Raw genomic sequence first — 27,802 nt, 5'->3', positions numbered from 1 at the left:
TCTGTCTTGTGCTGTCTTGTGCTGTCTTGTCAATCTATTTAGGAGCCTCTATCTGCATTTCTTCCTAATTTCAAACCATGGATCTGGTTAGCTCGTCGCTCAATTGACCAAATTTTCTCTGCAAGAAGACAGGCAGAGGGGAGCCCGACGGGACGTTTGCTGCTGGATACACGATGGACTCCTGACAGAAGTGGAGGGTTGTGTGTCTGTCCATACTGTAAGCCGAGGATGTTGACGATGTCGACATAACTGGATTTCTGGTAACATGATTTCTGCTGTTTGGAGTTGGCGGTTACCTGGCATATCAACAAATTCGGAAAACGTCGACAGCTATCCCGGGTCTGTCTGCCTGGCCTGTGTGAGGGATTTATGTCAACACTCAATCAACACTCAGACTCAGATGGTGTGTGAGCTAAATTGCAAACTGGATGCGATTCTCAAACAGAATCGCAGGCTCGCTGCAGCATTTTAACTCCTTGGCTGGATGGAAAAGACCTTGGAGAAGTTGCAAGGCCGCATTGGCGGAAACTGACCACAAACCCAGTTGTTTGGAGATCACCATTGAGATGAACCAGAGAGACTTTTAAGGCAGACGGAAAATTACTGGAGTCGGCTTGACCCAAAACAATTGTTATCTGAATTGGCTCCCCTGTTGCAGGCTGGGTATCTGTATTTCTCCTGGATGCTATGCTAACAAGACGCTCTGCCGCCAGTACCCCTCCCCTCCCCACCCATGACACCTGTGGACCTGAATCAGAGCTCCACGGAGGCCGGCTGATAACACTCCATCACTATCAAGGACTATGGCTAGGGGACTGAACTGGGACGGAGTTCACAGACTTACTTACACGCACAAACACGCACACAGACACAGACAGCTATAAACACCCCCCTTAAATAACTGTCTTGGCTGGCTCCCCTCCTCCTCCCTCCTAGTACAGCAGCCGAGGTTAAACGTGCCGGGAGGTTACATGCGCTCACTTGGGCTGGTTCTGCTGGGACGCTACCCCCACACTAGGAATGGTTGATATTTTACCGTTCACGATATACCGTGAATAAAATTCCACACGATAAGAATTTGTCATCTCGCGGTAAAAACGATAAATTCCTGTTGATGACGTTTTTGTGTAAAGCTGATTTATGATTCTGCGTTAAATCCACGCACAACGTACGTGAAGGAAGGAAGGAAGGAAGGAAGGAAGGAAGGAAGGAAGGAAGGAAGGAAGGAAGGAAGGAAGGAAGGAAGGAAGGAAGGAAGGAAGGAAGGAAGGAAGGACGGAAGGAAGGAAGGAAGGAAGGAAGGAAATGAGCCAGAAAGAAAGAAAGAAAGAAAGAAAGAAAGAAAGAAAGAAAGAAAGAAAGAAAGAAAGAAAGAAAGAAAGAAAGAAAGAAAGAAAGAAAGAAAGAAAGAAAGAAAGAAAGAAAGAAAGAAAGACATTTATTTAATTGTTTTTTTTTAATTCAATTTAATTGGTGTAGTTTAGTAGTATTTAGTATCTTTTAGAGCAGTGTTTTGGGGGCTCCAAAGACTGAATGTGGTGATAGATTTATAGTTAAAAAGGTGGAGTTGAATTGGTATTTTTTCTATCGTCATTTTTATTGTTATCGGGATAAATGCCAGAAATTATCATGATACATTTTTTAGTCCATACCGCCCATACCTACCCCACACCCTCGCCCCCTGAACATGTGCTCATCTCTTGAGTTCGGTATGATGTCGTCTGAGTATGTTGCTTTCTGTGCTGAGGTATTTTTTGTAATATCACACTGGGGGAGAGGCTTTTTTCCCTCCTCTTTCCCAGTGTCATCTTTTTCGTACTGTTCCTAATGAAAGGGCAGCGTTGACCCATTGGCTGCAGCCTCAGTCAACTGGGGAAAATGTTGAATCTTGAAATCGAGGTCTGCAGTTCTTCTACTGACCAAAAGGGTCTGGATCCAGACTTGTGGTTCTTCTACTGACCACTAGGATCTTCATTGACCTCAAAGTTAAATTGTCATTCTCTTAGGTGTGACAAGTTTCAGATGTTTCTTAATCAAAATAAACTTCCAATCAGACGTTTAAGGTTTCAACTGAACTGCACAAGAATCCAGCCCTGATCACATCACCACATCTCGGGAGCGTTAAGGGAAGAGGAACTCATAATAGAAGACAGTTAAACTTTCATCACTTCCTTCAGAACAAACGACATGAGGGCAAACTCATTTAAGCAGCTGGAATAAGGTGATAATCAGACTCGGTGCTCGCTGAACCTCCGCTAATGTAATCAAATTAGCTGACCCAAACATAACGGCAGAGAGATAATCTTAATGGGTTCGTGAGACTGAGACACACAGCACTGAAGTGTTAAATGAAAGCCTTGACTAAGAAGAACAATGGCTTCAACACAAGACATTGTTCTGCCCCACAGAGGAAACCTGGAAGCTCAATTTGGCTTATCTATTTATTTCATAATCACAGTGACTTTCTGCCCTTGAAAATTTAAAGACGGTGAAAAAGGTACCAACAACTCATATATTCAGGTTGTCGCCATGTGAGAAAAAAAGAGAACCCCACCAGTTATCACACTTGACTAGGGATGTTAACAATTAGTCGATTTTCGATTAATTGCCGTTATGAAATTACCCGATTAAAATTAACGATTACAATTAATCTATTTATTTATTTATTTTTTTCGTTTAATTTCACCAGCTGGTATTACGCCCGGACCACATTTAATGCGACACAACGCGCCGCGGCGCGCACATAAAGTTAGAAGAAAGAGACGGCGGATATGTTTGGTTTTAGTAACATGCTCAGGCAATGAGTCTGCAATGGCCCAGACGGGAGACACATGTAGCTCAGTGCTTAACTTTTATTTTTAATCTACTCTATATTCTTCTGGTTGTTCTCCGATATGCTCCCCTAAAGCCTGAATTATGGTTCCGCCTTAAATCGACGCAGAGCCGCCGCCGTAGCCTACGGCGTAGGCTCTGCGTTGTTGTAACGCGGAACCATAAATCAGCCTTCACCCGGTACATACATAGGTTTCTCTAAACATCTGTTCCCGCTACAGTTTTAACTAAAAGAAAATGTGCTCCAATACAGCAGGACTCATCATTTTATTTTGAACACTGCAGAAACTCTAACTTAAAACGTAACTAGAACTTAAAATTTGCTTGACACAAATTACACTATTATGGCTGCTGCTACTACTAATAGCCTTGAAGTGCACTTTATATTATATTCCTTGTGGTACAAAAATGTCTTTTTGTCACTTTTGTATCAAATAAATATTTGATTAAGGAATACATTAAAATGTCCTTTGTATTTTATATAAGCAAAAAAAATTATGTTTGTATCTCAGATGGGGGAAAAACGCCGCTTATCAACTAATCGATGATCGATCGATAAGGTTATCAACTGTCAATTAATGAAATAATCGATAATTTGCATCCCTACACTTGACAACTGTAAAGGACCACATGTTTTACATTTTACGCTTTATAATAATAATAATAATAATAATAATAATAATAATAATAATAATAATAATAATAATAATAATAAAACATAACTTTCAGGTTCATCCAGCAGCTGAATAATGAGCAAAAAGATGCAGAGGAGCCCAGCGGGAGAACATCCAGACCCTACAGATCCCTGATCTAAAGGTCTGAAGTCGCCTCGTGGGCGCAGATGTGAGCTGAGGTCTGGATGCAGAAACTGTTCACAGGTGATTCTACAGTTTTATTTGTAAATTAAATTGTGCCACTCTGTGAAATAAACCTGCCTGAGAAATGTAACTTTGAGCAGAAAAAGTTGTGAAGTTACACGGGAGAGATGAGTAAATGCAGCATCATGAACATGACAGACTATGACGCTGACGGTGCTGCAGCTCGTCCAGGGGAGACAGGTGTTCGGGTTCATATTCATTTTCCTGTCACAAGGATTTATCATAAGATGCTTATGGTTTCCAAAACATGCAATGAGCTAAAGTGGTTCAATTCAATTTTTGGGTTCCTCAGGTGTCTGATCGTCTACCGCTGGACTCAGGACACCTCTACGATGCTGCTGCTATGACATTCAATACAAGGGTTCCAGATCATGTGACCTTGTGATTTTAGGCCTGGAACGAGGTCTGAAGAACATGGACAACATCAATCAGACTTATGCAGACCTCAGCCGGCTGCACTCAGAGAAGCAGGGGGGGACCCTGATCGTTTCAATGCAACACCGGTAGAGAGTCCCGTATCACCATTTCTAAAATAGTTCTTCTTGTTGCTGCCTTGTGATGGATATGAGGTTTTGTTACGCTGGAGCGCCTGACTGACTGCCTGATCACTGTGATTGATGGTCAGATGGGTGAAGACTTCACTCCCGAGGTCCATGCAGCTTTAATGTCTGTGTTTAAGTTCATTCGAGGAATATTTAATATTTAAGCTCCATCCTGTTCAAAATGAGAGTTTCTGTGTGGCTCATCTAATCTGACCCGAGTTTGAATTCCAGAAGAAATACTGCTAATTAAATACAATGATCCAATACATTGTTTTATTCACCGATTAACTCATTATCCAACCGAAACCATATCATAGCCTAATATTCTTAATCAGTTAAGTATTTGATGAAACATAGCCATTCATTAGGAACATGTGCAAACGTGTGCGCATATCTACTGTACTTTTATATACTGACATTGTGTACAAAAAACTAAATCATGCTGAGAAATAGCGGTTAAGACGTCCTCTACTTTAATTAAACATCGAAAGTGACTCAGCACTGTGGTCTAACGAGGGTCGGAAACACATCCTGGAATTCAGGGTCAGTATTTTAAAATCAAATAATGATCAGGTTAATAAAAAGGTCACACTCACAAGGATTTAGTTTACACTTTACAATACATAGAACTATTTATTTTCTTCCTAAATAAACTCAGTTTCATTATTTTTCAAAGTAAAAGATAAATAAGGATCATTCTCACATTGAATCACTTCCCAAATATGTTCTGAAGGATCTGAGTGGATTTTTCACTCTCGATTGAATTGCTACAATAATTTCCTCACTTTTTAAATCCGTAATAAAACACAGTAAATAAAAGGAAAATTAAACACAGAAATAAAAATAAAAATAAAACTTTCCATAAGCGACCGTTGACGAGGAGAGTGGGTTTTTTCTCCGGTCAGGCTCACGGATGTGGACTGGCATCACTGGTTCCTGGTGTTGTAGGAGCAATTACAACTACTCACTACTAGTTAATACTACTTACTACTAGTCACTACTATTTGTTGATAGTCACTTTTAGTTACTACGAGTTACTACCAGTAAGATCTGATTGCACTGATCTGATTGCACATAGTATCTGTTGCAAACTGTTTTTGCATCATTGCGAGGTGTTGTTTTCACACTTAATGGTGCAGCTTTGACTCGGTGGATTTCCTCCTCTGACATTTCAGAACAAACCACTAAAGCTAAAGTTCTTCCACCTTCAACGATGAGCAGGCACAGAAGTTAGAAGACACCTGAAGACTTGTACGGACTCCGGCGTCCACCTGGACCATGTCAACGTAATAATGGGGCTGGTAAAGTTTGAAATAACATTCGGGGGAAAGGTTTCCTTTTTCACTGGCTGTTTGCTAAAAATGAATAATTAAAAAGTTAACTGTTTCTTCCATGGACTCCCAGTTAATAACAGTTAATACGGGGTACAGCTACCTTATGCTATTGGTTCCTCATTGGATGAGCTATAGACAGCGTTTCCATATGTTAGTTTAACAAACTAACGGTTTAACTGTTTATCTGATGGGTATCCACCAACACTGGCTGCTCAAATCAGCTAACACCGGATGATATTCAGTTTTGTTTAGTATAAGACTCAGACGCACAGCCTTGAAAGGTTTTTCTTTATTTACCATTAATTACTTGTCAATTTATAAGTAATGACAGAACTACATGTGTAATAATTAGTACACATTTCTTTCTTTCATTACTTTTTACCTTGACCTAATTAGGAAAGGTAAAAAGGAAGTTGTATAGTAACTAAAGAGAGTGGACTGGAAGCAGGTTCTTCCTGAGCATGCTCAGTGTTCAGAGGCTACGATGCTAAACAAAGCAGAGCGATGCCTACGGCCTCTGCTTTCGCTCACTGTTTCATTCATGGCTGCACTCGATAAAAGGCAGAAGAGAGAAAACATGAATCTGCCCACTGTTAGAAACATATTACCAGAATATTCTAATCTCTTAATTGTACAATTGTACCCCAGTCTGGCGTCCGGCTGGAGGGTCCCCCCTATGATCCAGGTCCTGCTCACGGTTTCTTCCCTCCTAAAGGGGAGTTTTTCTGCCACTTTTTGGCTTAAGGTTTCTTTCCCACTAGGGGAGTTTTTACCTGCCATTGTTTATATAATAATTGCTCGGGGTCATGTACTCGGTCTCTGGAAAGCGCCTAGAGACAACTTCTGTTGTAATAGATGCTATATAAATAAAATTGAATTGAATTGAAATACAAAAATAAAGGGGCAATTTTATGAAGAACTGTCCTATAATTACAACTTTATTCTTGTACTTGACATTAGTTTTTCCTCCAGGATGAGCAGAATATTGTCTCAGATACAAACTAGAACCCTGCATTGGTTCGGTGCTCAGATTGGCCGGATGTAACTGTTGACGCTGATTTTATTCCTGACTGGACGGCACGACCCAGTTACAAATCAGACTGTCCAATCAGCGGGCAGATGTTGCCTTCAGCCTGCTGCAGGTCCAGGGTGATTTAAAGGTGGAGACGGCACTGAAGACTTCTGCTGCTTTATGGTTGGAGGGAACGTGGGGGACGGTTTTATGTCCTCAGCATGTTTAAAGATTTCAGCGCGTTTACTCTGACTAGAATCAGGCTTTCCAAGCGCATATTTTATGTCAGGAAACTGAAATCCCATCTGTAGAGTTATCATCCACACAGCCTCCATATCTCACCAGCGGCTTCTTTTCCTGTTTGTGGGAGGATGTTTGCTCACTTCCTCCCCATCAGTTTTCCTGTTATAGGCTGCCATTCATCAGCGCTTCCTCTGAATCTCGGTGTTTCCAGGACACACCTGCAGGCCGTTTTGATGGCGCCTCAGACGCCGAGGTCAAGGACAGTTGCTGCCGTCTTGTTGTTCAGACACTGAATCACTGCTGGCCGTTAAAGCTCCAGATCAGTGGGTAGGAGGTACTGCTCACAATCATTCCCTGAAATTGCTTAAACCACAGGCAGAAGGGCTCTGGGTGGTAAAAGCCTGTATTTCTCAGGTATTAGTCCTCTGTCAGGAGGAACAAATGAGCCTGTGTCAGCTCATGTTATTGTTTTGGCAACAAATTCAGGAAAAATGTGGCGCTCCCACTTGTTTTCAAGTTTCACAGTGTATCGAGAGTCACCAGGCTGAAGCTGGGAGCTGACAAGAAACCACCTGAAACACAGAGTCTTTGCACTTGGATTCCTTTAGCAGAGCTGTTCAGATTCAGATTCAGGTGCAGGTCACCTGGGTGATCGCCACGGGCCAGGGAAAGTTCAAGCTGAACGTTGTAAACATTAACCAACAGAAATGTAAAAGCGTTGATAATAACAGTTACTTGGAAAAAAGGAGGGTAAATGCTGGCGAAACATTAAAATGATTGACCAAATCTCTTCCAGAGAGATGTTAAACCACACCAAAGTACCCGAAACAACATTCTCCTGACAGAGGGCCAGCTGTGGCCCAGTTTGAGCAGAGAGGAGGATGCATGTAGAGCACAACTCTGAGTAAAGGTAGGAGTTTAATACAGACTGAGCCAATGATGCTGAAGATATAAAGCGATTATTCCTCCCTGGGAGACGAAAATGGTGTGCAACTCACTTGTTTCATATCGTGTGAAAAACAAACAGGTGTTTGAGCCTTAAATCCGACCCTCCAAGACTCAGATCTGTCTGCTATGTTTTAGTCCCTTAGATCTGCTTCAGGAACATCTTATTAAAGAGGGTTACCAACCGTATTTATAAACTAAAGTAGCGTCCCGTATTGAGCTGAAAAGAGACGCACTTTGTCCCGTATTAGAGTCAAAAAATAATTATAAAATGCCAATGGAAAATGGCATTGAGCTGTTGAGTTCATAGGTTATTTTTTCTGTTTTACTACATCTGTAGCCTACAGTCATGGCCTTTGAGGCACAAATATGTTTACAAGTTTTCTACAGACTTTCTGTTTGCACTTTTGTTATTGCACTAAAAATGTGCTCCATTACACAATGGATGTTCTGCTTTCTTTACAGTTTTAAGTTAAGCAGGACAGGTTTCTGTTTAAGAAAGATACTTATTTTATTCCGTCCATTTTGTTATTTTGTATTAAAGTAAATTGATGGATAATAATTTGTTTTCCACGTGTTCATGACATTCAAAAATATGCATCTAATTCAATTCAGGTTCGAGTCAAATAGTTAAAAAAAATCGTTTCACTCACAAAAAAAGGCCGATGCCGATGAGGTGTCCCTTATGTATTTTGCAGGGAGTTGGCAACCCTACTATTAAAGAAGGGAGATCCGCTGAAAACACGAAGAGACTACTGCTGTGTTGGATTTGCAAAAACCTACTTGATGGGAATATGGTTTTAGTGTCAAAATCAGCCCGAGTCCCCGCGGATGTCACTTTGGGACTCATCAGAGGAACAATCCCTGAGCGCTGCCACGCTCTCTGGCACTAGTTTGGAGAATCTCCCAAGTGTGGTGGAAGATTAGTGGGAGAAAGGGGAAAGAAGGAAATAAACCTGAAGCAGGGATGAATAAAGGAGGGACAGCATCCTGTGACTGACCTGAGAGCCCCCACAGGAGGCTGAACGCGAGCGCGGCGAGTCTCCTCTTCATGATGAAGCGGCTCCAGGTCTCCTCAGGTGAGGCTGCGCTGCTTCCTCCACAGGGACACTTCAGGTGGGGGGTGCCGTAACCTTCAACACTGTAGCTCCTGTGTGCTGTGTCCCCCTCCTCTTCTGCACGTCTGACTCCGTCGCTCCTCCTGCGAGTAAAACTCCGAAACTGCAGCGCCACCCTGTTAAAGCCCATCATACAGTTCACTATTGAAACAGACGTCTGCATTCGGGCTTCAAAATAAGACGGCCCCCGCTGAAAACACGACCACCAAAGCATTGCCCGGAGGGTTTAGAACTTTTATTTTGAAGTAACATCCGGTCTTTACGTCCATAAACAGGGGAACTTGGCAGAGTTGCACCTGTGCATTGATAGAACAGGTGGAAAACATAAAACAGGACTTTATGGATTTCATCGAAAGAAAAAATAGTATGTCACATAAACCCAATCAGGAATTTAGAGTTTAGTGTCATAAAGTTAAAAAAGATAACCCACGACAACGACCCAAAACAACCCAAAGTCCCACCCAATTCAAGTCAAGTTTAAAGTCAAGTCAAGTTTAAAGTTTATTCATACATAGCCATTAAAATAAATGTATACAATTGAGACCATTCAGACATCTATAATGGTCCTTTGGCATGTATGAATGGGTCCCCCAAAGTAAGCTATTAAAAGCTTTTGGGAGGGGGCCCAAAGTTCATGAAAGAAACATGAAATTTACAGTGCAATGTGGTGCCGTTGGGAATATGAGAATAGTAGACATCAGTGGCGTCAATTCAGTCGAAGCTAAGGTATGGCAAGGTTACGAGTCACAGAACTTAACTAGAGTATCAATCAACACGTCTAGCAAATACTCATCACAGAAGTCTGTTATGTAGCTTATCTGTGTGGTCAAGAAAATTGGAACTTTTTCAAATGCAGTCTCGCTCACTGCAAAAACTCAATCTTACCAGGAATATTTGTCTTATTTCTAGTTAAAATGTCTAATTTTAAGTCAAAAAATCTCATTACACTTAAAACAAGAGTCATCACCAGAAAAATAACTTGTTATTTGACCATTTTCACCTGTTTCAAGTACATTTTCACTTGAAATAAGTAGAAAAATCTGCCAGTGGGACAAGATTTATCTTCTCATTACAAGCAAAAAAATCTTGTTCCACTGGCAGATTTTTCCACTTATTTTAAGTGAAAATCTACTTGAAACAGGTGAAAATAGTTGTTTTTGAATCTTGTCTTAAATGTAATGAGATTTTTTTTGACTAAAAATTAGACATTTTAACTAGAAATAAGATAAATATTCTTGTTAAGATTTTGAGTTTTTGCCGTGTATAATAACTAGTGAAATCGATCATGTTGTTCTGATTTGCATTTGTAGTTATTTTATATTTATTTAATAATAGAATAATCAATACAAATAGACACAGAGTAATTCCATAAATGTATTTAAAAAACAAACATTTACATTTCCCCCTGAAGCCAAGGTGTGGCGGCTGCCATACCTTGCCATACCCAATTGACGCCCCTGGTAGACATTACAATACAGACAATCAAACATACAAATACATACAATCATTCATACAGTCATCCCAATATCTCTGTCATGTAGCAAGGGTATTTTATAAATAGGTACAGTAAATTTACTTTTAGATTTCTTTTAAAAATGGAGAGAGAGCACAGCATCTTCAGATCAAGTCTGTTCCAGATCTGAGGCCCTGCAGACAACACTCATACCAGTGCAACGTAAATGCCGTTGTTTGCCTGTTATGAGGTGTTTGTTCCTGGTTTGGTGTTGGTGCTGGGGGTGGCAGATAGGGAGCAGGTTTATTACTTTTAAACCAGGCATCCGCTTTGATTAGCTCTGTGTTTACAGTATCTTGGAGAGTGAGTAGGTTTCTATGTGAGGTGAACAGACTTGTATCGTCAGCAAAAACTACTTTGTGAAAGCTACTGGTGGAATTTACAAAATCATTAATGTATAAGAGAAATAAGAGTGGACCCAAAATTGAGCCCTGGGGAACCCCATACTTAATGTACTTGCAAGGTGAGCTACAGTTGTTAAAATAGACATACTGTTGTCTATCATAAAGATAGCTTTTAAACCAGTCAAGGGCAAGGCCTCTGATGCCATAGTGGTGTAGTTTACTCAGTAATATATTAAAATCCATAGTATCAAAGGCCTTTGATAGATCAAGAAAAATACCAATTCCAAAGTTACCTTCATCAATACAGTCATTGATTTTTTCAACAAGGTCAAGTATAGCCATACAGGTTTAGAACCAGATCTAGGAACTAGAATGTTATATTTTTCACGATAGTTATACAGTCTGTTATATACAACTTTTTCAAATATTTTAGAGAGAGTTATAGTGATATGGGGCGATATTTGCTTATGATGTTTTTGTCACCCGATTTAACACGATCTATACCTCAGACTCTACAGGCTTAACGGAGCAAAATGTAGGTCAAATTTTCCATCCTTCCCAAAGAAAAACATTTTTTTTAAGGTGGCAGATTCAACTCACCCCGTTCACACAAGAGAAATGTCCATCTTCCCAGGACGGACACGCCCACTTCTGTGTGGAAAAAGATGGTTTAAAAATGACTGGTGGCATGTGGGAAAATGAGCAGAATGAATTAGCTGTTAAAAAGTTGCTGTGTTGCCTGTAAATGGGTTGAAACGCTTGGTTCAAATGGACGAAGAGGAAGAAGAAAGGAGAATGAATGTGGTGAAAAGTGCAGTTTTTTGTGAACAGCGATGTGAATGTATATTCTTCTAAGTTTTTGTGTTATTATTCTTGAATAAGTAAATGTTTCCAGAATAATGAGGTGTTGTTAGGAGATTAAGGAGCACCGCTTACTCGTGCTGTGAGGACTATCCTCCGGTAGGTTCTTCGTGGTCGACCTCTGTGAGGGGAGGCCTCGGCCCCAGATGGTCCCCGCGGGGGGGAGATGAGTCCAGCCGCTACTTCAGCTCCAAGCAGAGCAGTTTCTCATGGATTCCACATAAGATTCAACAATCATTTGCTAAGAGGCCCCTCTATAGCTAAAACTGAGGCTGAAACTGAAATAACCTTCTATGAAGGATCTATTGACTTGACTGAACTTGAAATATGTTTGACAGGACAGGAAGTATCTGTATAAAGAAGATCCTACTCTACGAAGCATTTATTTGAGTAATCCAATTACCCAGGCACAGAAATATGAGTTGATCAATTAAGACTTTTTTGTATTGTTTTAATCCTTTTTGTGATTCCAGATCTCTGGGACAAGAGAGTATGTTTTTTTTCAACTGTTCAATGAGGTTACTTATACCATAAGGGTGAATGAGTACTATTTATGAACAGTATTTTTATAATTTCTAATGTGAATAAATGTATGGAGGATCAAAACTGACACAATTAAAAATAAAAGCAGAAATACATATATTTAGTTTTTCCTTTTCCTTGTACATGCATTTTTTGTTTTTACAATAATCTTGTCTCCTCTTTTTACTCTTCGTTATGTGTTTCTGCCTCATTATGCAAATGAGGAGGGTGCCCTTCTTGGTCCAGCTCCTCTATTATTGATCAATAAACAGGAAGAAGCAGGATAGTACCAAAATCAAGACTATTGTGCACCTGCCGGTGTCCACATCCTTGTTGCAGAAAGCTATATCCAATCCAAAGCCAGCTATTTATGTGATTACTGATCGGCCTGCACCGATAACTAAGCAGTCTCCGCGGGCAGCTGAGAAGACGACTGCTCACATTACTTGGCGGGTAATTTTGGTGCCGAATCCAGCAAATCCTTCTGGCAGTGTAGTTAAATGTCCTCAGTAGTGAATTATATTCATCTCGATGCTACTCTACATTTAATTCAAGACTAAAACAAATAATAATAACAATGTCCAGATTTATAGTTAACATACACTAGCTGTTTTGTTGGTTTATAATGTCTCTATGACTGCACGTACACCACATAACATTAATAGATCCTTTTAGAAATTCCCCCATTAGACATATTCAGTCTTCAGTGAAGCTGATGGTGTGAACAAGGTGGTGAGAGCAGCATTATACACACACTTCCACGAATGTGAGGGGTAAGTATGTTTATCCCAGTGTGTCACTAGCATTTGTACAATAGTCTTAATTTTGGCTCTTTCCTGTTTATTGATCAATAGCAGAGGAGCTAGACATAGAAGGGCAGCCCTCCTCATTTGCATAATGAGGCAGAAATACATAAGGAAGAGTAAAAGGGAATGTAAAAACAAGGAATGCACGTATAAGGACAAAGAGAAACTATATATGATTATGACCTAGAATTCAGGCACTGGTGTCTGTTCTAGTTCTTAGGTCTCTAACCTCCCTCATAGTTAATGTGACATCAAGACATAATTAATTCATTAATTTAAAAAAAAGTGGAAAACCCTGGGACCTGGCCATTTGTTCTGTATATATTTGTTGTAATCACTTCATCAAGGTAAATTAAAAAACTAAAAAATCAATAAGAAAGGAGCTGAGAATTGTAAAAGTCATAGTTGTGTCTGAAATGTATCTCTAACCACTTGGAGCCATTCTCCTTCCACTGAACCAAACTGATGGTCCGTCATCCAACAACCTGAAAGATTTTCTATGAAATTCTGGCAATCGCGGCTCAGTGCCAACTTTGTGCAACTCTGACTTACAGGTCAAAGGATTTGAGCACAAAAGAGCCAAAACGCAACACATATTTAACACCTTTAAACACTCAAAAGCTGCACTGACCAACGGTCAAATCTGAAGGCTTGTTTTCATCCAAAAAGGAAAAAAACCTCGATGAGGTGTTCTCTTAGGTGTTCCAAGACGGTGATATCACAGACCCCAGCACGCCTGATTGGTCCAGTAACAGATTTTCCGACTGAAGTTCATCCCAATCAAAGCCTAGACTCAACTCATGGGAATTACCAAAATGAGCTTATCACCCTGAAAAAAACAAACCAAACTGAACTGTGTTATTTGAAAAGCTCAATCATGGGAGGTGAAGACGGGTCGTTCTATGATTAAATCCAAAGAAACAAGCTCTGATTTATATGCAGATGATGTCTGATGAGTCTACCAACGAGGCATCCAGAGGCCCTTTAAAATGCCCAGTGAAACCAGTTCAGTGAACTTCAGGGTCTTTTGCATGTTGTTCCAAGCACATGCAGCTGGAACTGCCTTTTTTTTTCTTCTTTTTCTTTTTCTTTCGTCTTTTTTTTCCAATGCACGTTGCAACTTCGGCACAGTCAATAAATATATATTTTGGGACCAAAAGCTATATTGGTCAATACGGTTTCTGCAGATGTTGGTCTAGAGATAAAAAGGGAGCAGGCCAAAAATAGATTTATGAATAAAAATACAACAGTGTTTTAGTCTGCAGTCACTCAATAAACACCGTCCAACTTCAGCATATAAAACACAGTGATGAAAACTTTGAGGTTTGTCATAAACCTCAGTGTCCCATGATAAACAGCATCCGGAGAACTTACTCTAGCACAGACACGATGGTGGCCTCAACCTTCTTTTTGGCTTTGAATAAATGACAGGACTTCATTCTGAAATAGAAACCTAGCTTCATTCTCATTCTTTCCACCAGATTTTGGACATGAGGCACTAAAGTCCCATGGTCATTGATTAAAATCGGTTTAAAAAAAGAGCATAACCAGAAACAGAAATCCATAAATATAAATATATATATATATATATAAATTGAAGCATGAACAAAAACTAGAAACGTAAATATACACAAAAACGTATAATAAAATTGTAAACAAGAATAATTATGCAAATACAACTGTGAACAAAAGTTGTAAACTTTAACGACAAAGTTTAACGTATACATTAACAAGTAAACATAACCAAAAAATGTAAATGTAAATAAAAACCTAAAACAAACTAAATATTTATTAATAAACATAAACTTAATGCAATATATATATATATATATATATATATATATATATATATATATATATATATATATATATATATATATATATATATATATATATATATATATATATATATATATATATATATATATATATATATATATATATATATATATATATATAAACGAAAATGTTAAAGGTGGTTTTAATGAAAATAATATAAATATAATATAATGTAAAATATTTTGATATAATATAAATAATATATATATAAATAATAAAAAAGCATACACTACTTCAGGTTTTTAGGAGGAGGAGACACACACCTGGAGATGTCAGGATGGTGATGTGAACTGATTTTGGATTGGCACAAATAATTTGGGCGGTAAGTTATTGCGACACCTGAATTCCTTGTAAGTACATACAATTATGTGAGGCTTTGCTTGCATTTTAATGTAAAACATTGTTGCTGTTGCTGCATGTTGTTCGTTCAGGCTGGGCCTGACACCATAAGTGAAGGCCTTACCACCAGCTCGCCTACAATCCCTCCCCCGGGCCTGGTGACCCATGACCAGGTGAGGAATATGTTGCTTCTTCATTGATCATCCTCATGCAGATGTTGAATCCTTCGTAGTCTAGCCCGTCTTCCAGGACCAGTTTGCCTCAGGACACCAGGACAACAACACAGCTTCTGGATCATATGTGCAACACAAACCTCTCTTAATCCTAACCACAATAAGGTGGCAATTCCAGGACTGTGAAAGTTGAATGTGTTCAATACAGGTGCAGAACTTATAATAGCTTGCAAGTTTTTCAGTTTCCAAACATTAAACATTAAAACCAAAAGTGTTTTTCTGGAAATCTTAGATTGTAGCCTACATCTTAGACTGCAGTAAACTTAGAAAAGGAGTGTATGCTCCATCAAGAGGAAAAGTATTCATATGCAAGACAATATCACCGGTGAGTGAAATCATAAATATGCAGCTGATGTTGTTTATTGCTGCTCTGGATAATGAAGACTGATGATCCCTGCAGACTGTAGAGAAGCTGTCAGGTAAATCTGAAGTTTGGTTATGTCCTGTAGCGTCAGATCAGAAAGTATTCCAGCTCGTCTGCACTGTAGCGTCCATATCGGATGGATGAAGAAGACAGAAATATAAGAATCCTTCACAGCAGTGGCGTGCACAGATAGACACCAGGTGGTGCTAGAGCACTTGCCCGTTGCCCTCTGGACCAAGCAGGTGCCCTCCTCAACGTGAAGCGGTTTTCATATAGAGCGCGCACAGCGGCAGCCGCTGCCGGCTTTCCCATTCATTGTGTATGTGCTGCTGCCGCGCAAGGGCGCAGGGCTTTGTGACGGGCTCTGCGGCACGCAACGTCCTTGCCACCGAGTTTGCGCGACGGCAAGGGCGCATGACGGCGCAAAGCGGCTTTCACCTAGAACGCGGTTGCGTCTCACACACCGCCGGGGTGGGCGCACTGCGCCGACCTTAATAGATCCATGGCGCAGACCATGGATCTATTATAAAACGGCGCAGACTCGGAGCAGAGCAGGGCGCGCCTGCGCACATCGCGTATTTGTTGCAAGTTGCTTGGTGACCCGAAAAAAAGTTTGCAAAAAAGTATTGACACACACATGGTCTTTTCATAACCATATATTGATAAATGGTTCAATTGATCCTGATATGAGGCATGGAAATGCTATTATATTTTAAATTAACATTTTTATTGTTAAAAGAGCAAAAGAATATCACATTTCTACAACTTTTAAACACACCAGATATGTCCAAATTTTGGGAGATTTCTCTCCACTTTTGTCCCATTTTATTGATGTCCCGATAGGCCTGCAGTCTCCCTGCAGCTCCTCACACAGACTCACAGCCAAGACCTGGAACCAGGACTAGACCCTGAACCAGGACTAGACCTGGAACCAGGAACCAGCTCCTCACACAGATTCAGAGAAGATCATTCTTTCTTCCATCTTGATCGTCTCTGATCTACAGAGAGCTAGCTAATTTTATTGAGATATATTAAAAGCTGTCCCTGATTTATTTTGTCAACACAAAGTGGTTTGGTAGAACTAAATCAGGTATGCAGCTGTATTAGCAAAATATATTATTTTGTACCAACCATAAGTTATTTCTACGTTACAACGCTTGCAGTAATCTTGTATTTACATTAATAGGCTATTATTAAAACATTGACAATGATAAATAAATACCCTATTAAAATGTGTCTGCAGAGCACAGCTCTGTAGTAGGAAATTGAAGTTAGGCCATGGCAGTTACAGCCTGGTGTGGTGAGTCTTAGCGTTGTAATGCATTGACTCTTGTCACCAAGCAGTTTTACTCAAATAAACATATTCTATTCTCTCTGCTGTCCTGCAATAGGCCATCTACCAGCATGGAAGATGAGGGACATACACATAGCAGAGAGGCAGAAATGTCAGCGTCCAGAGTTATTTGTTTTATTACAATGTTATTAAGATATTGAAATAAATATGCCATGCCATATGCTATGTTTTTTTTTTCTTCCAAGTATCACACTGCTATAAGGCAGCCAGCAGTTCCACACGCCGCGTTTGTGCCCTTATTTTGCACTGAGCACCTGCCCCCCAAAATGTCTGTGCACGCCACTGCTTCACAGCACCGAGTCTGCGGTGGTGAAATGATTTACTCAGACTTTAAGGCTTTAAATGGACCAGAGCTACCAGTTTCAGCTTTATTATTGCTTCTGAAGATATGACTAAATGATTTTGGTGCGGGATACCTATCAGATCTCCTGAGCCAGCACTCCGCAGACTTTTCAGAAAGGCTGGTTCTGGTCTTCAAATCCAAGCTGAATACTTTGCTTTTAAATATTCTATTTAATTTGTAAATGCTTCTTTTGTTTCATTGATTTTCTGTTGTGAGCATACCGTACTCTTCTGCTGTTTTTAACTGCCCTTTCCCCCTGAACTCTTCCCTGTCTTTCTGTCGTTTTGGTCATTTGTTTCTTGTATTTGGCTCTAGACTCTACAGATGTCCGGGCGTTACTTACAGGTCTTTTTATAGAAACTTCTGTGTCTGTTGTTGCGTTGTTGTTGCTTTCTCCCCTCAGATGATCATTGTTTCATGTGACCACAGCTTCATGCTTCTCCAATCAGGCTTCAACATACCGTACTGCATTTTATTTGTCACCAACAGGAGACTCCAGTCATTTCCTCCACCACCAACTCCAACAGATTGACTTTTTCATGGAGACTTGTCGCCACCTGTTGGCCACGTGGGGGAACGACATCTTGGCCTCTACAAACATTCGTTAAGCTTCTGCTCTCTGTCACTGATATTTAAAAAGCCTAGTTGTTTCCATTCATTATTTATACTGTATACCCCATTATTCCTGGTTTAGGCTTGCAGGATCTAGCTCTCTTTAGGCAGAGATACACACTGGACAAACCAACAGTCACATCGCCATAAGGATGTCCCTGGAAAAGATGTACAGGGCCTTGAAGAGAGCAGATGCTGCTTTGGAAAATCAGTTTATATTTCTGAATTAAAGCTGCCATAACAGAAGTGGAAATTAGCTTTAAACATGTATATAATCCAGACCATCACAAAACCTGGATTTAGTGAATCAAAGTGTCATCAGCTTTGCGGTACTCCTCAATAAGTACAATCCATGTTGCCATGGTGATGGTCCCTCCCAGACACCACTGTGCCCAGGTACAGTTTTTTTCCCCATATTTTGAAGATGTAGATGTTGAGATTGCTTAATGTTTTCCAACAGTCGGAGGGATTCATCCTCTGGTGAACAGGAAATAACGGGGAGATCCTCAGATCCCCGATGTCAGCAGGTTTTTCGGCCAGTTGTTAGTAAAAGAAATGAATGTTTATTCCCTTATTTCATTGCTGGGGTGTTCGTTGATAACACTGAGAAAACATGAATCATCTGTAGACATTTTCAATTTATTCAATCTTTCACCTGACAGCATCAAAGTAAAAGTCAGACACATTTCCATGAGGTAACAACCGTGCCCCATTTTTTGTTTTTCAAACATGTAAACATACAAGACTGAAACAATCACATACAGGACATGTTGTCAACCAAGAAGATAGAAAATATTCATCTTGATATACCGTATACCCAAACAAACGAACGCTGCCAGTTTGTAGAGGCTGGAATGCTCAAGAACATCAAATATTCTTAAATATATTTATATATTAGATATATATATATTTATATGTGGTAGAATTCATGTACATTGATCCATAACTGTTTTTTTCCAGCACAGTTCTTTTCTGGCACATTGCACATAAGCTCAGTGTTCATCATGATTTCAGTTGGATTACTGGCCCAGAGTTCACCTCTGCAGCAGAGCATCTTCACCTGACGGGGAGACCAGTGTTTCTGCATCAACTCCTCCCAGTAGTCTGTGGGGTGTCAGTGACCCCCATGACCTCCATGGCTGCAGCCGGAGCTGCTTTTAAATCTTCTGCACACCTGTTTACTGTCCATGTGCAAAAGTTATTACCAATTCTGTTAATCAAATGGGCTATTCCTTATGTGATGAAGTAAAGAATATCTGATTGTTGGGGGTTTGAGCCTTAGATAATTAGAAAATAACCATGTTAATTTTTGTTTGACAAAAAAAAAAGGACACTCAAGTTCAAAAACAATAAATAAATAAAATGTGGAAATCCTAAATACCCCCCAACAGATTCAAAGGATTTAAGAGGGTAAATTGCTGATAATCTTATCATCAGAATGTGTCCAGACCTCTATGAAAGCAGGTGTTTTGTCGGGTGGCTGGTGTGGAGCATTCAAATGTGTGTTAACACAATGACAAGAAGCCCAGACATCGGCACGAGTCTCAGAGAAGCCACTGCTGACCCATATCAATCAGGGAAGGCTCATACAACCACTACCAAGCTACTTGGAGTTCAACATGACAGTGAGAAAAACTATTCAGAAACGGAAAATATTCTTGACAGTTAATCTTCTCAGGAGTGCACGTTCCAGCAGAATTACCCCAAGATTAAACTTTGTAATGTTCAGAGAATAAGAAGAAAAAAAAAGAAATGCCATCCAAGAGCTGCATCACAGATGCTGCAGGCCTCACTGAACACGTTAGACATTAGAGTCCATGACATCATTAAAGTCCATGACATCACAACCAGATGAAGACTGAACCAGTACAGTTTGTTTGTTAGTTTCCAGTAAAAAAAAAACTCCTCCTTCTAACAAGAACATGGAAGCATGACTGAGGTTCACAAAACTGCATCTGAACAAACAGGCAGACTTCTGGAACAATGTCACCTGGACAGATGAGACCAAGTGGAGATGTTTGGATTTAATGTAAAAAAAACACGGGATTAAAAGAGGGGATACTATCTTTTGCCCTCGACTCCAGAACTTTCTGGCAGATACCCAGCACTTAATGTAAATGCTGTTTTATTTTCACATTTTCCTCAGATAACATGTGTTAACACTTCCCAACACCATCTGTTTCACAGCCTTTGGTCCGTGGTTCGTGTGAAAGCATCGCTTGCTGCCGACTGGTCACATGTGCAAACATAAGGCATGGGTCAGTCTCTGCTCCGGACGCTCTGGCTTCAGGTCCAGACCTCGACAGTCAAAGCAAAGGCAGTTTTCACATAAATAAAACGCTCCGGTTGCCGCGCTGCCTGTCCGCTACGTCCTCCTGAGGTAGACAGATGCTTACTGCAGTCGTCACCATGCCGACACCACACTCCCTGATGATGCAGCTTTAATCTGCACTGAACAAGCAGCAGAACCTTCATAGTGCATGTCAGAGTAGAGACGTTGTACTGACTTCATGAGTGACACAGCTCCGGAGCAGCTGGGCTGCACTTCTCCCACTTCAGTACGATCAGTCCTGCTTGAAGACTGAATACGAGTCAAACTCAGTGTCACATTCAGACCTGAAAAGTCTGGAAAATACTTTATGGGGAAGAATTACAAAAAACATTCTGCGTAAATTGTCCAGGATTAGACCAATAACTGTAGTGAGGTCGACGTAAAATCTGGTGGGATGCTTAGACACGTGGACGATAACTTAGAAAGTGATCCGTTGAGAAGATGAGCTCTGTATCGATCAGTAATAAATAGATGCAATCATTAGTTTCAGCCTTAAAATTGTGCTAGACTCACATACACTCTTCATTTTAGCTTTTTAACGATTGCTTTTTTTTTTTTTTACAAACACAAACCATAAAAGGTTGAGTTTCTCTGTGGAAACACAAGTTAGGAGAAGTGATTCTTACATTTACTTTCACTTTTTCATCTTCAGATGACATGAACCCAAGATCTTTCCTGTTCTTTTTCCTGGTCAGCTCCACTTAATCTGTTTACATCAGACATCCAACACATTCCACCAAAAAGTTGGTAATTTAGCGCTAGGCAGTGAAAAAAAAGAAAATCCTGATGTCACTTCAAACAGATCACTGCAATGACGGTTTCGTACAGCAGCAGTATCCAAAAGAAAACATCCCAAACGAGAGCTGGGACATGGTCCAGGAGACCCCAGGACCCTGAACAGGAGGAACCAGGTGGAGATGATGATGGGTAGATGGACGGACAGATGGGCAGAGTATCTCCACCAGTGAATGAGAGGCATCTCCAAACATCTCTAGATATCTGCAGCGAATGGTCCCAAAGTCGGGTATATGTAGAACCTGTGCTACAGCGTGTTGAAGAGAGCATCCCTGACATGATAAACATGTGACAGCAGTTTGCTGGAAATGCCACTAAAATATATCAAAGAAGTACCAGGACATCATATAAATACTGATAACTTGAATGAATGTCAAAATCATGAGACATGTGTTTATCAGTGCTTGTTTCACATTTAAACTCTAAAAGCCTGTTGACGCCAGTCCAGAAGGTTTCCAACCATGTCAGAATGGATAATAACGTATCTGTTCTTCGTAGATGGTTGGGATGTTCAGGTCACTAGATCTACACGTGGACCATCTCTTCCTCTTTAACGCCAGATACATGACTCTGGTAGGCCTCAACTACAGGAGAGAGGCCGATCTTTTGTCCATGTGGTGCAGAAACAACCTCCTGCTGAATGTCAGCAAAACCAAGGAGACTGTTGTTGACTTCTGAACACCCACCACTGACCATGGATGGTGCTGCTGTGGAGAGAGTGAGCAGCACCAACATCAACACCTCTCCTGGCCCAGCGGCGCCTCTACTTCCCCCGCCAGCTCCGGCGAGCGAACGCTCCCCCACCCATCATGTGTACAGTCTACGGCGGCACCACTGAGAGCATCCTGCCCAGCTGCATGGCTGTGTGGGTGGGAGCTGTGCTGGATACAGCAGCAGAGACTACAACGCATAGTGAACACAGCTGGTAGAAGCTATTCTGCTTCAAAGTGAATATCATACATATCTTTATAAATATTTCTGCTGCCATTTCAATTACATCGGCCTTTTTGCACTGTTTATATTGTATTGTTGTGTATATTTTTATATCAGAGTATATTTTTAAACTTTAGCATTTTAGTATTAGTGAATGCCGGTCTTTTCTGTTGTGCCACTTTAACTGTTTTCATAGCAGGTGAATGAGATTCTCTGTATGAAGGGGACACTGACAATAAGGCTGACTCTGACTTTTGACACCAACTCGGTTTATAAATAATCACGTAACTTGTGGAGACATTTATGTGGCATTTGCAGGCGGCTGCTCTCAAACGACGGTCACCTGGTCAGCAGAGGTGCTCTACGTAACCCGACCACGGGTTTATGGCAGTCGTAGTCCATGATTTCACGGTGATGAGAACTGTTTTGTGAGATACTTGTTTCAAATAGAAAAAAAAGACATAGTTGTTGCAAAATTGATGTTTCCAATTATGTGTACGTTCAATTTCCAGTTTTAAATGTTAAGGAATGGATGGAAATGTGCTCTGTGTTCAGAAGCTACAAACTAACACCTGCAGCTCTTCATCGCTGGCATCTTCTGTGACGCAACAGCTTTTAAGTTTTTAAAGTGAAAAAAAGTTGCTGTGGAATATGTTGCTAGTCTGAAATGTAAAAAATTGATGAATTTAACGTAAAATAAAGTTAATGAGAAACAACATGAAATATCTTGGGTTCATACCGTCTCCGAAGACACAAAGGTTACCGGGAACCTAAGAATCACCGCCTGGTTACTGGTTCCCAGTCTTTTCTGATTTGAGTCGCATCTTTAGTTAAGTGAAATCTGAAACACACAGTGCTGGTTAAGTGTCTTGGTGGTTGTGTTTTAAGGAATAACCTACAGCCGTTTCGAGGCACTCCACCAGGGAGCCTGCCGACAGGAAGTCCAGCTCCACCTCAATGAACTTAATGTAAATGGCCAAACACTGCGGCCAGTCTTCCCCCTCGCCACCCTGACTCGACCCGGCGCTGGCACAGTTCTTCTGCAGGAAACGGGTCACGCTGGAGGTCTCTCTGGGAACGTAGTGTTTCCCGTAACCCTGAAAGTCCTGGAGCAAACACTGCTGAATGGTCCTGTCCTCGGCTATGCCCAGGTAGCAGTAGGTGACTCTGGTCCCGGTCCAGTCCCCCTGCCCGGCTCCTGCTCCGTCAGCAGGTGTCCCCGCGCCGTTTTCTGTTTTACACTGAGGGAAGTCCTCGCTCTCGGCGTTGCAGGCCGACAACGCCTCGTAGCCAACCGCGTACAGTCCGTAAGTCTTGGGGATGTCCCCAGGAAGGAGGTAGTGGGAGGTGGCCTTGCTGCCTGTGGCTCTGGACAGGGAGACGGGAACCCAGTCCACGTCCATGTGCAGCTCCAGGCAGCGCGCCTCGCTGATGGTGATGTCCAGGAACTTGTAGTAAACATTCTTCCAGTTCATCTTCTGGACTTTGGTCATGATGACCCGGCCTTCCGGCTTCTCCGGGTTGAAGTACTCTCTGAGCCGCTTCCCCAGCGGTACCTGGGAGCTGATCTCAGCGTAGTGGTACCGCACGTCCTCGCGCCACCGCGTGTTGAAGCCCACTCCAAAGATGGCCAACTTGTTGGAAAGGTGCAGCCGAGAGAACTCAGTCCACGTCTGGAAGTGTTCCCACTTCAGCTGCACAGACTCCAGGATGCGGATCACCGTCTGCATCGCATCCTTTTTTCTGCACAGATGAAAAAACAAAGTTACAAGTTACGTGTTTCAGTTCCTGCAAAGAAACGAGGCTTTTAAACGCTGTTTGACTCTTGGGATGAAGGGTTGTGGCGCCTCGCAGGGTACCGTACACACACCAGCAGACAACCAACACCACTAGAGCTGGGTATCGATTCAAATGTAAGGAATGCACTAATTTACTTAGGTTCAAAAAAATGTATAAAGATAAAATATTTAAGTTATATGATCATGAATAGACTGGGACTTAAGCAGTATTATGTGGTTGGTTCGATTTAAGTGTATATTTTTGTAAATATTGGTTACATTGACTGTTCTTTTTTGTTTTGGTATTTAATAAGGGGCAGGTAAAATAAGACTTGTCTTCATCCTGCTCCTTTTCGGTCATGGGTGTGTAGATTGACCACCATGCACGAAATAAATAAATAAATAAAAAAATAAATAAATTAAAAAAATGTCAAGAATCGATTCGATTCCGATTCTTAAGATTCAGAATCGATTATCACCATTTGATTTGATCCGATTCGATATTGATTTGGGTTAGTGTTGCCTGGATTATATGACTTTAAAATAACTATTGAAATAATAATTTCAGAATAATTATTGTGAAATAACTAAGAAATAAATAACTCAAATAGGCATTTCAATATCCATTTAAAGTGCAAAAAAAGAAAGAAATTGCAACAGCTTACAAGCAGTAAACAAATTATTTTAGCTTGTCCGATTTATTCTGTCACCAGTAACACAGCTTGCCATGAAGCACCCGGCATTTTTCAGGTATTTCATGACAAACCGTGTCCGATAACAGAGAAACCAAACAAGCTATAGTAAATATAGATAATATGAACTTCATTGAACTAATATAACATTTAGAAATTTAAGCTGAAATGTCCAGCATTTTCTCTAAAGAAACGTTAATTTAGTTCAGGAGTTTTCAAAACTACTGGGATTAAAGTTCACCAGGCAAAAATGTAATGATGGGAGAAAAAAAAATCAAAAAAATCGATCTTTAGACATACAAATCGATTTAGAATCAGAAAATCGATTTTTTCAACACAGGCCTAAACACCACCCATGGTTTTGGTCCAGTCTCCCCTCAACACAGAGCCCGGGCCAGGAGACCGACCAAGGTCAGCGTTCTGGCCCGGTCTCCTGTAAACCCAGAGCTTCATTTACATCATGTTTGCATGAAAACACAAAGGGAGCTTTGGCTCCGACGGACTCACTGGGTCTGTTCGGACACCTCCGCTTGAATCTGAAGCGCTCGGTTTTTAGGCACCTGGATTTCTTCTAGAAGAAGAAATAAAAATAAACATTTATTTGATCAAACCCATGTTCCTCCATCATGAATTGACACGTGTCCTCTGCTCACCAGTGTCCATGTCTTGGAAGGCCGAGTCCAGGACCTGGTTGCACCAGTCCTCCTGGGAGAAGTCCTCCATGGTGCTGCTGTCTGACTCCATGTCCTGGTAGAGTCCGCTGCTGTTGATCAGAACCGGGGCGCAGCTCTGCGAGTCCCAGCCTCCCTGACCGAACACCTTCTCCAGCTGCTCGATGGTGTAGCTGCTCTTCCTCTTACCGATGCCGTGTTCCTTCACGCGGCTGTAGCAGCGCCTCAGTGTCTGTTTGAAGGACAATAATCACAGTTTACTCAGCAGGACGCTTACCAGATGGACAAGAATAAATCCAGAATGTTCCCCTGAAACTTTAGATTTTCGCAGGCATTGTTTCAGAATTGGTCACAATGATAAATAAAACATGCTTAAGCTGATAAAAACGCTTTTAACAGCCGTAAGAAAATAAAAGTGAACCCAGACTGATTACTTAATGGAAAGCTAAGAGAAGTCAGCAGTTTGATCACCCGGAGCCTGGTTAATTCCATGAATTTAGGAGGTGTGATTTAAAGCTACCTTGACTGATAGATGCTCAAACATGTGACGTTTGATGTTGTTCAGAAGCATATGCTGACGTGACACATGCCTGCCTAACAAGGAGATCTCTGAAGACATACGATCAAGTAAAACAGACGCCAAGAAGTAGGAAACTGAAAAAATTTCTTCTGTCGGTTTTCAGAGATTGTGAGATCAGTGGTACATAACTGGAAAGGCTGGAGGCTGATGATGAGACGGAGGACTCTGTGTAAAGAATCCCTCTCCAAGCAGACATGATTTGGCTCTTTATGAATGAACTTGAATTTTGAACTATCCGTGCAGACAAGAGTAAATGACAAGGACTGAAATATCAGATCCTGGACACCTTACTGTGACAGAGGGTCTCTCACCTCAGATGTGGAACCTTTGGCCCTGAGGTTCATCTAGATCTGGTTTGTTGTCTGTCCCAAGAACCAGAACCAAGCAAGGTGAGGCAGCGTTCAGTTATTCTGCTCCTCACCGGTGGAACAAACTTCCTGTAGACCTGAGGTCTGCTCCAACTGTCAGCTCCTTTAAATCAGGCCTAAAAACATTACTGTTTACTCAAGCGTACTCCTAAATTAAATACTTACCTGCTGTACTCTACTGCCCTTATTTATAACAGCTTGTGCTTTTTATTATGATTATAATTACTGATATTGCTGATTGGTTGTTTGTGTTGTATTTATTTTTTTGTTATTTTGTCTTTTTCCTTTCTTTTCTTTTCTTTTAATTTTATTTAATTTTTATAGGTTACCGGTATATATGATATGATATATTGAGGAAGGGACAGGACTAAATAAGCGTTCTGCTTCCTCCTGTTCCCTCTCGAACACATTGTTTTGCTGTGTGTTTTATTTTTGAATGAGACTGTTAAATTGTTTAGCTTTTTTTTATTATATTTTTACGCTTTTAATTTGATTGGGTTTTGTTGTGTTCGAGACAAAGCCAATAAAATAAAATAAAAATATTATTTTACTTCTTTTCTTATCATCTTATTCATAATTTTATTCAATCTTATTTGTTATTTACTGTCTAATTATGTCTTGCCGCTTTTAATGTCAATGTAAAGCACTTTGAATTACCTTTTGTTGAATTGTGCCATACAAATACCGGTAAACCTGCCTTGCCTAATACACGCTATATAAATACAATTGACTTGAATTAAAATACGTTTATAAGTTTTCTACAGACTTCCTGTTTGCAGTTTTGTTATTGCACATTCAGTTATTGTGTATTAAAGTGAACAGCTGGATAATACTGTGTCTTCCCTGTCCTCATGGCCCTCAGAACCATGCATGAGTCTGGTCCTACCTTCATCCTCTCCCGGCACTGCGACGGCGTCCTCTCGTAGCCCAGCTCGGCCAGGGCTCGGGACACCCGCTCGTACATGGCGGGGCCGGGCGCCTTCCCGGAGAACACGGTCCCCGCCACCTCCAGCTGCTGCATGCGCGCCTCCGCCAGCCGCTCGTTGCCCCACACCGCGATCAGGGCGTTGGTCTCGGACGGCGTCCACGACATGCCGCGGCAGGCGGGGAAGCTGCCGGAGGACGAGGCCACCGGCCGGCCCGCGGCGCCGCCGGAGCCCGCCGAGCCCGCGGAGCCCACGTTCAGGGGCGAGAAGCGGTTCGGTGTGGAGGGGCCGGAGTGGTACTGGTTGCTGTCGCTGAAGTCCTCCGACTCGGGGGACGGAGCCTCCGTTTTGGGGATCTTCAGCGGCGTCGCTATCTCTGGAGAGTGCTCTGCGTTACTGGGCGCCGCCATGTTGCCTCTGTTGCTAAGGCGAGGGGGAGGGAAGGTGACGTCACGGGCGTCACGTGACCGGTGTTCTGCCAATTTCTGCTCCTTTGTCAAAAAATGCTCCCTAATGGTTTTCTACCTTTGTAGAGCTACAATTTTACTGTGTTTTACTCCCTAAGCCCACTTCATTTTGTCGCTTGCCAGGCCTTCATTGTAAATAAGAATGTGTTCTTAATGATCTTCCTGGTTAAATAAAGGCGAATGACTGAATGAATATCAAATAAGGCGCTAGAATAGTTTTTTTTAC

General features: G+C 41.2%; 2 protein-coding genes across 2 annotated transcripts in view; both read right to left on the bottom strand.

Moving 5' to 3' along the window:
* The window catches only part of esama (endothelial cell adhesion molecule a), a 73,321-nt gene extending 64,315 nt beyond the window's left edge, over positions 1 to 9,006 (bottom strand). Inside the window, exon 1 of the mRNA XM_061740244.1 lies at positions 8,788 to 9,006. Within this exon, the coding sequence (XP_061596228.1) occupies positions 8,788 to 8,839 (52 nt within the window). The 5' untranslated portion in view covers positions 8,840 to 9,006. The remainder of the gene's footprint in view (positions 1 to 8,787) is intronic.
* A 13,469-nt stretch (positions 9,007 to 22,475) lies between these two features.
* Positions 22,476 to 27,527, bottom strand: LOC133459225 (myb/SANT-like DNA-binding domain-containing protein 2). The gene is made up of 4 exons (XM_061739094.1): positions 27,070 to 27,527; positions 25,218 to 25,467; positions 25,072 to 25,135; positions 22,476 to 23,837 (listed from the first exon to the last, which is right to left on the bottom strand). The coding sequence occupies exons 1-4, from the start codon at positions 27,517 to 27,519 to the stop codon at positions 22,955 to 22,957; spliced, it is 1,647 nt and encodes a 548-aa protein (XP_061595078.1). The 5' UTR covers positions 27,520 to 27,527; the 3' UTR covers positions 22,476 to 22,954.
* Positions 27,528 to 27,802: the final 275 nt, after the last annotated feature.

This window comes from Cololabis saira, chromosome 14, assembly GCF_033807715.1.
Source record: "Cololabis saira isolate AMF1-May2022 chromosome 14, fColSai1.1, whole genome shotgun sequence".
Classification (NCBI taxonomy): Eukaryota; Metazoa; Chordata; class Actinopteri; order Beloniformes; family Belonidae; genus Cololabis; species Cololabis saira.
This window is presented reverse-complemented; position numbering and strand designations above follow the sequence as displayed.

What these genes read in the sequence shown, in the direction of transcription:
- LOC133459225 (XM_061739094.1), bottom strand. Translation starts at nt 27,519, where the DNA reads ATGGCGGCGCCCAGTAACGCAGAGCACTCTCCAGAGATAGCGACGCCG. An exon ending in CTTCCAAGACATGGACACTG is followed by an intron (nt 25,136 to 25,217) that starts GTGAGCAGAGGA and finishes TTCTTCTTCTAG; the next exon opens with AAGAAATCCAGGTGCCTAAA. An exon ending in GAGGTGTCCGAACAGACCCA is followed by an intron (nt 23,838 to 25,071) that starts GTGAGTCCGTCG and finishes TCATCTGTGCAG; the next exon opens with AAAAAAGGATGCGATGCAGA.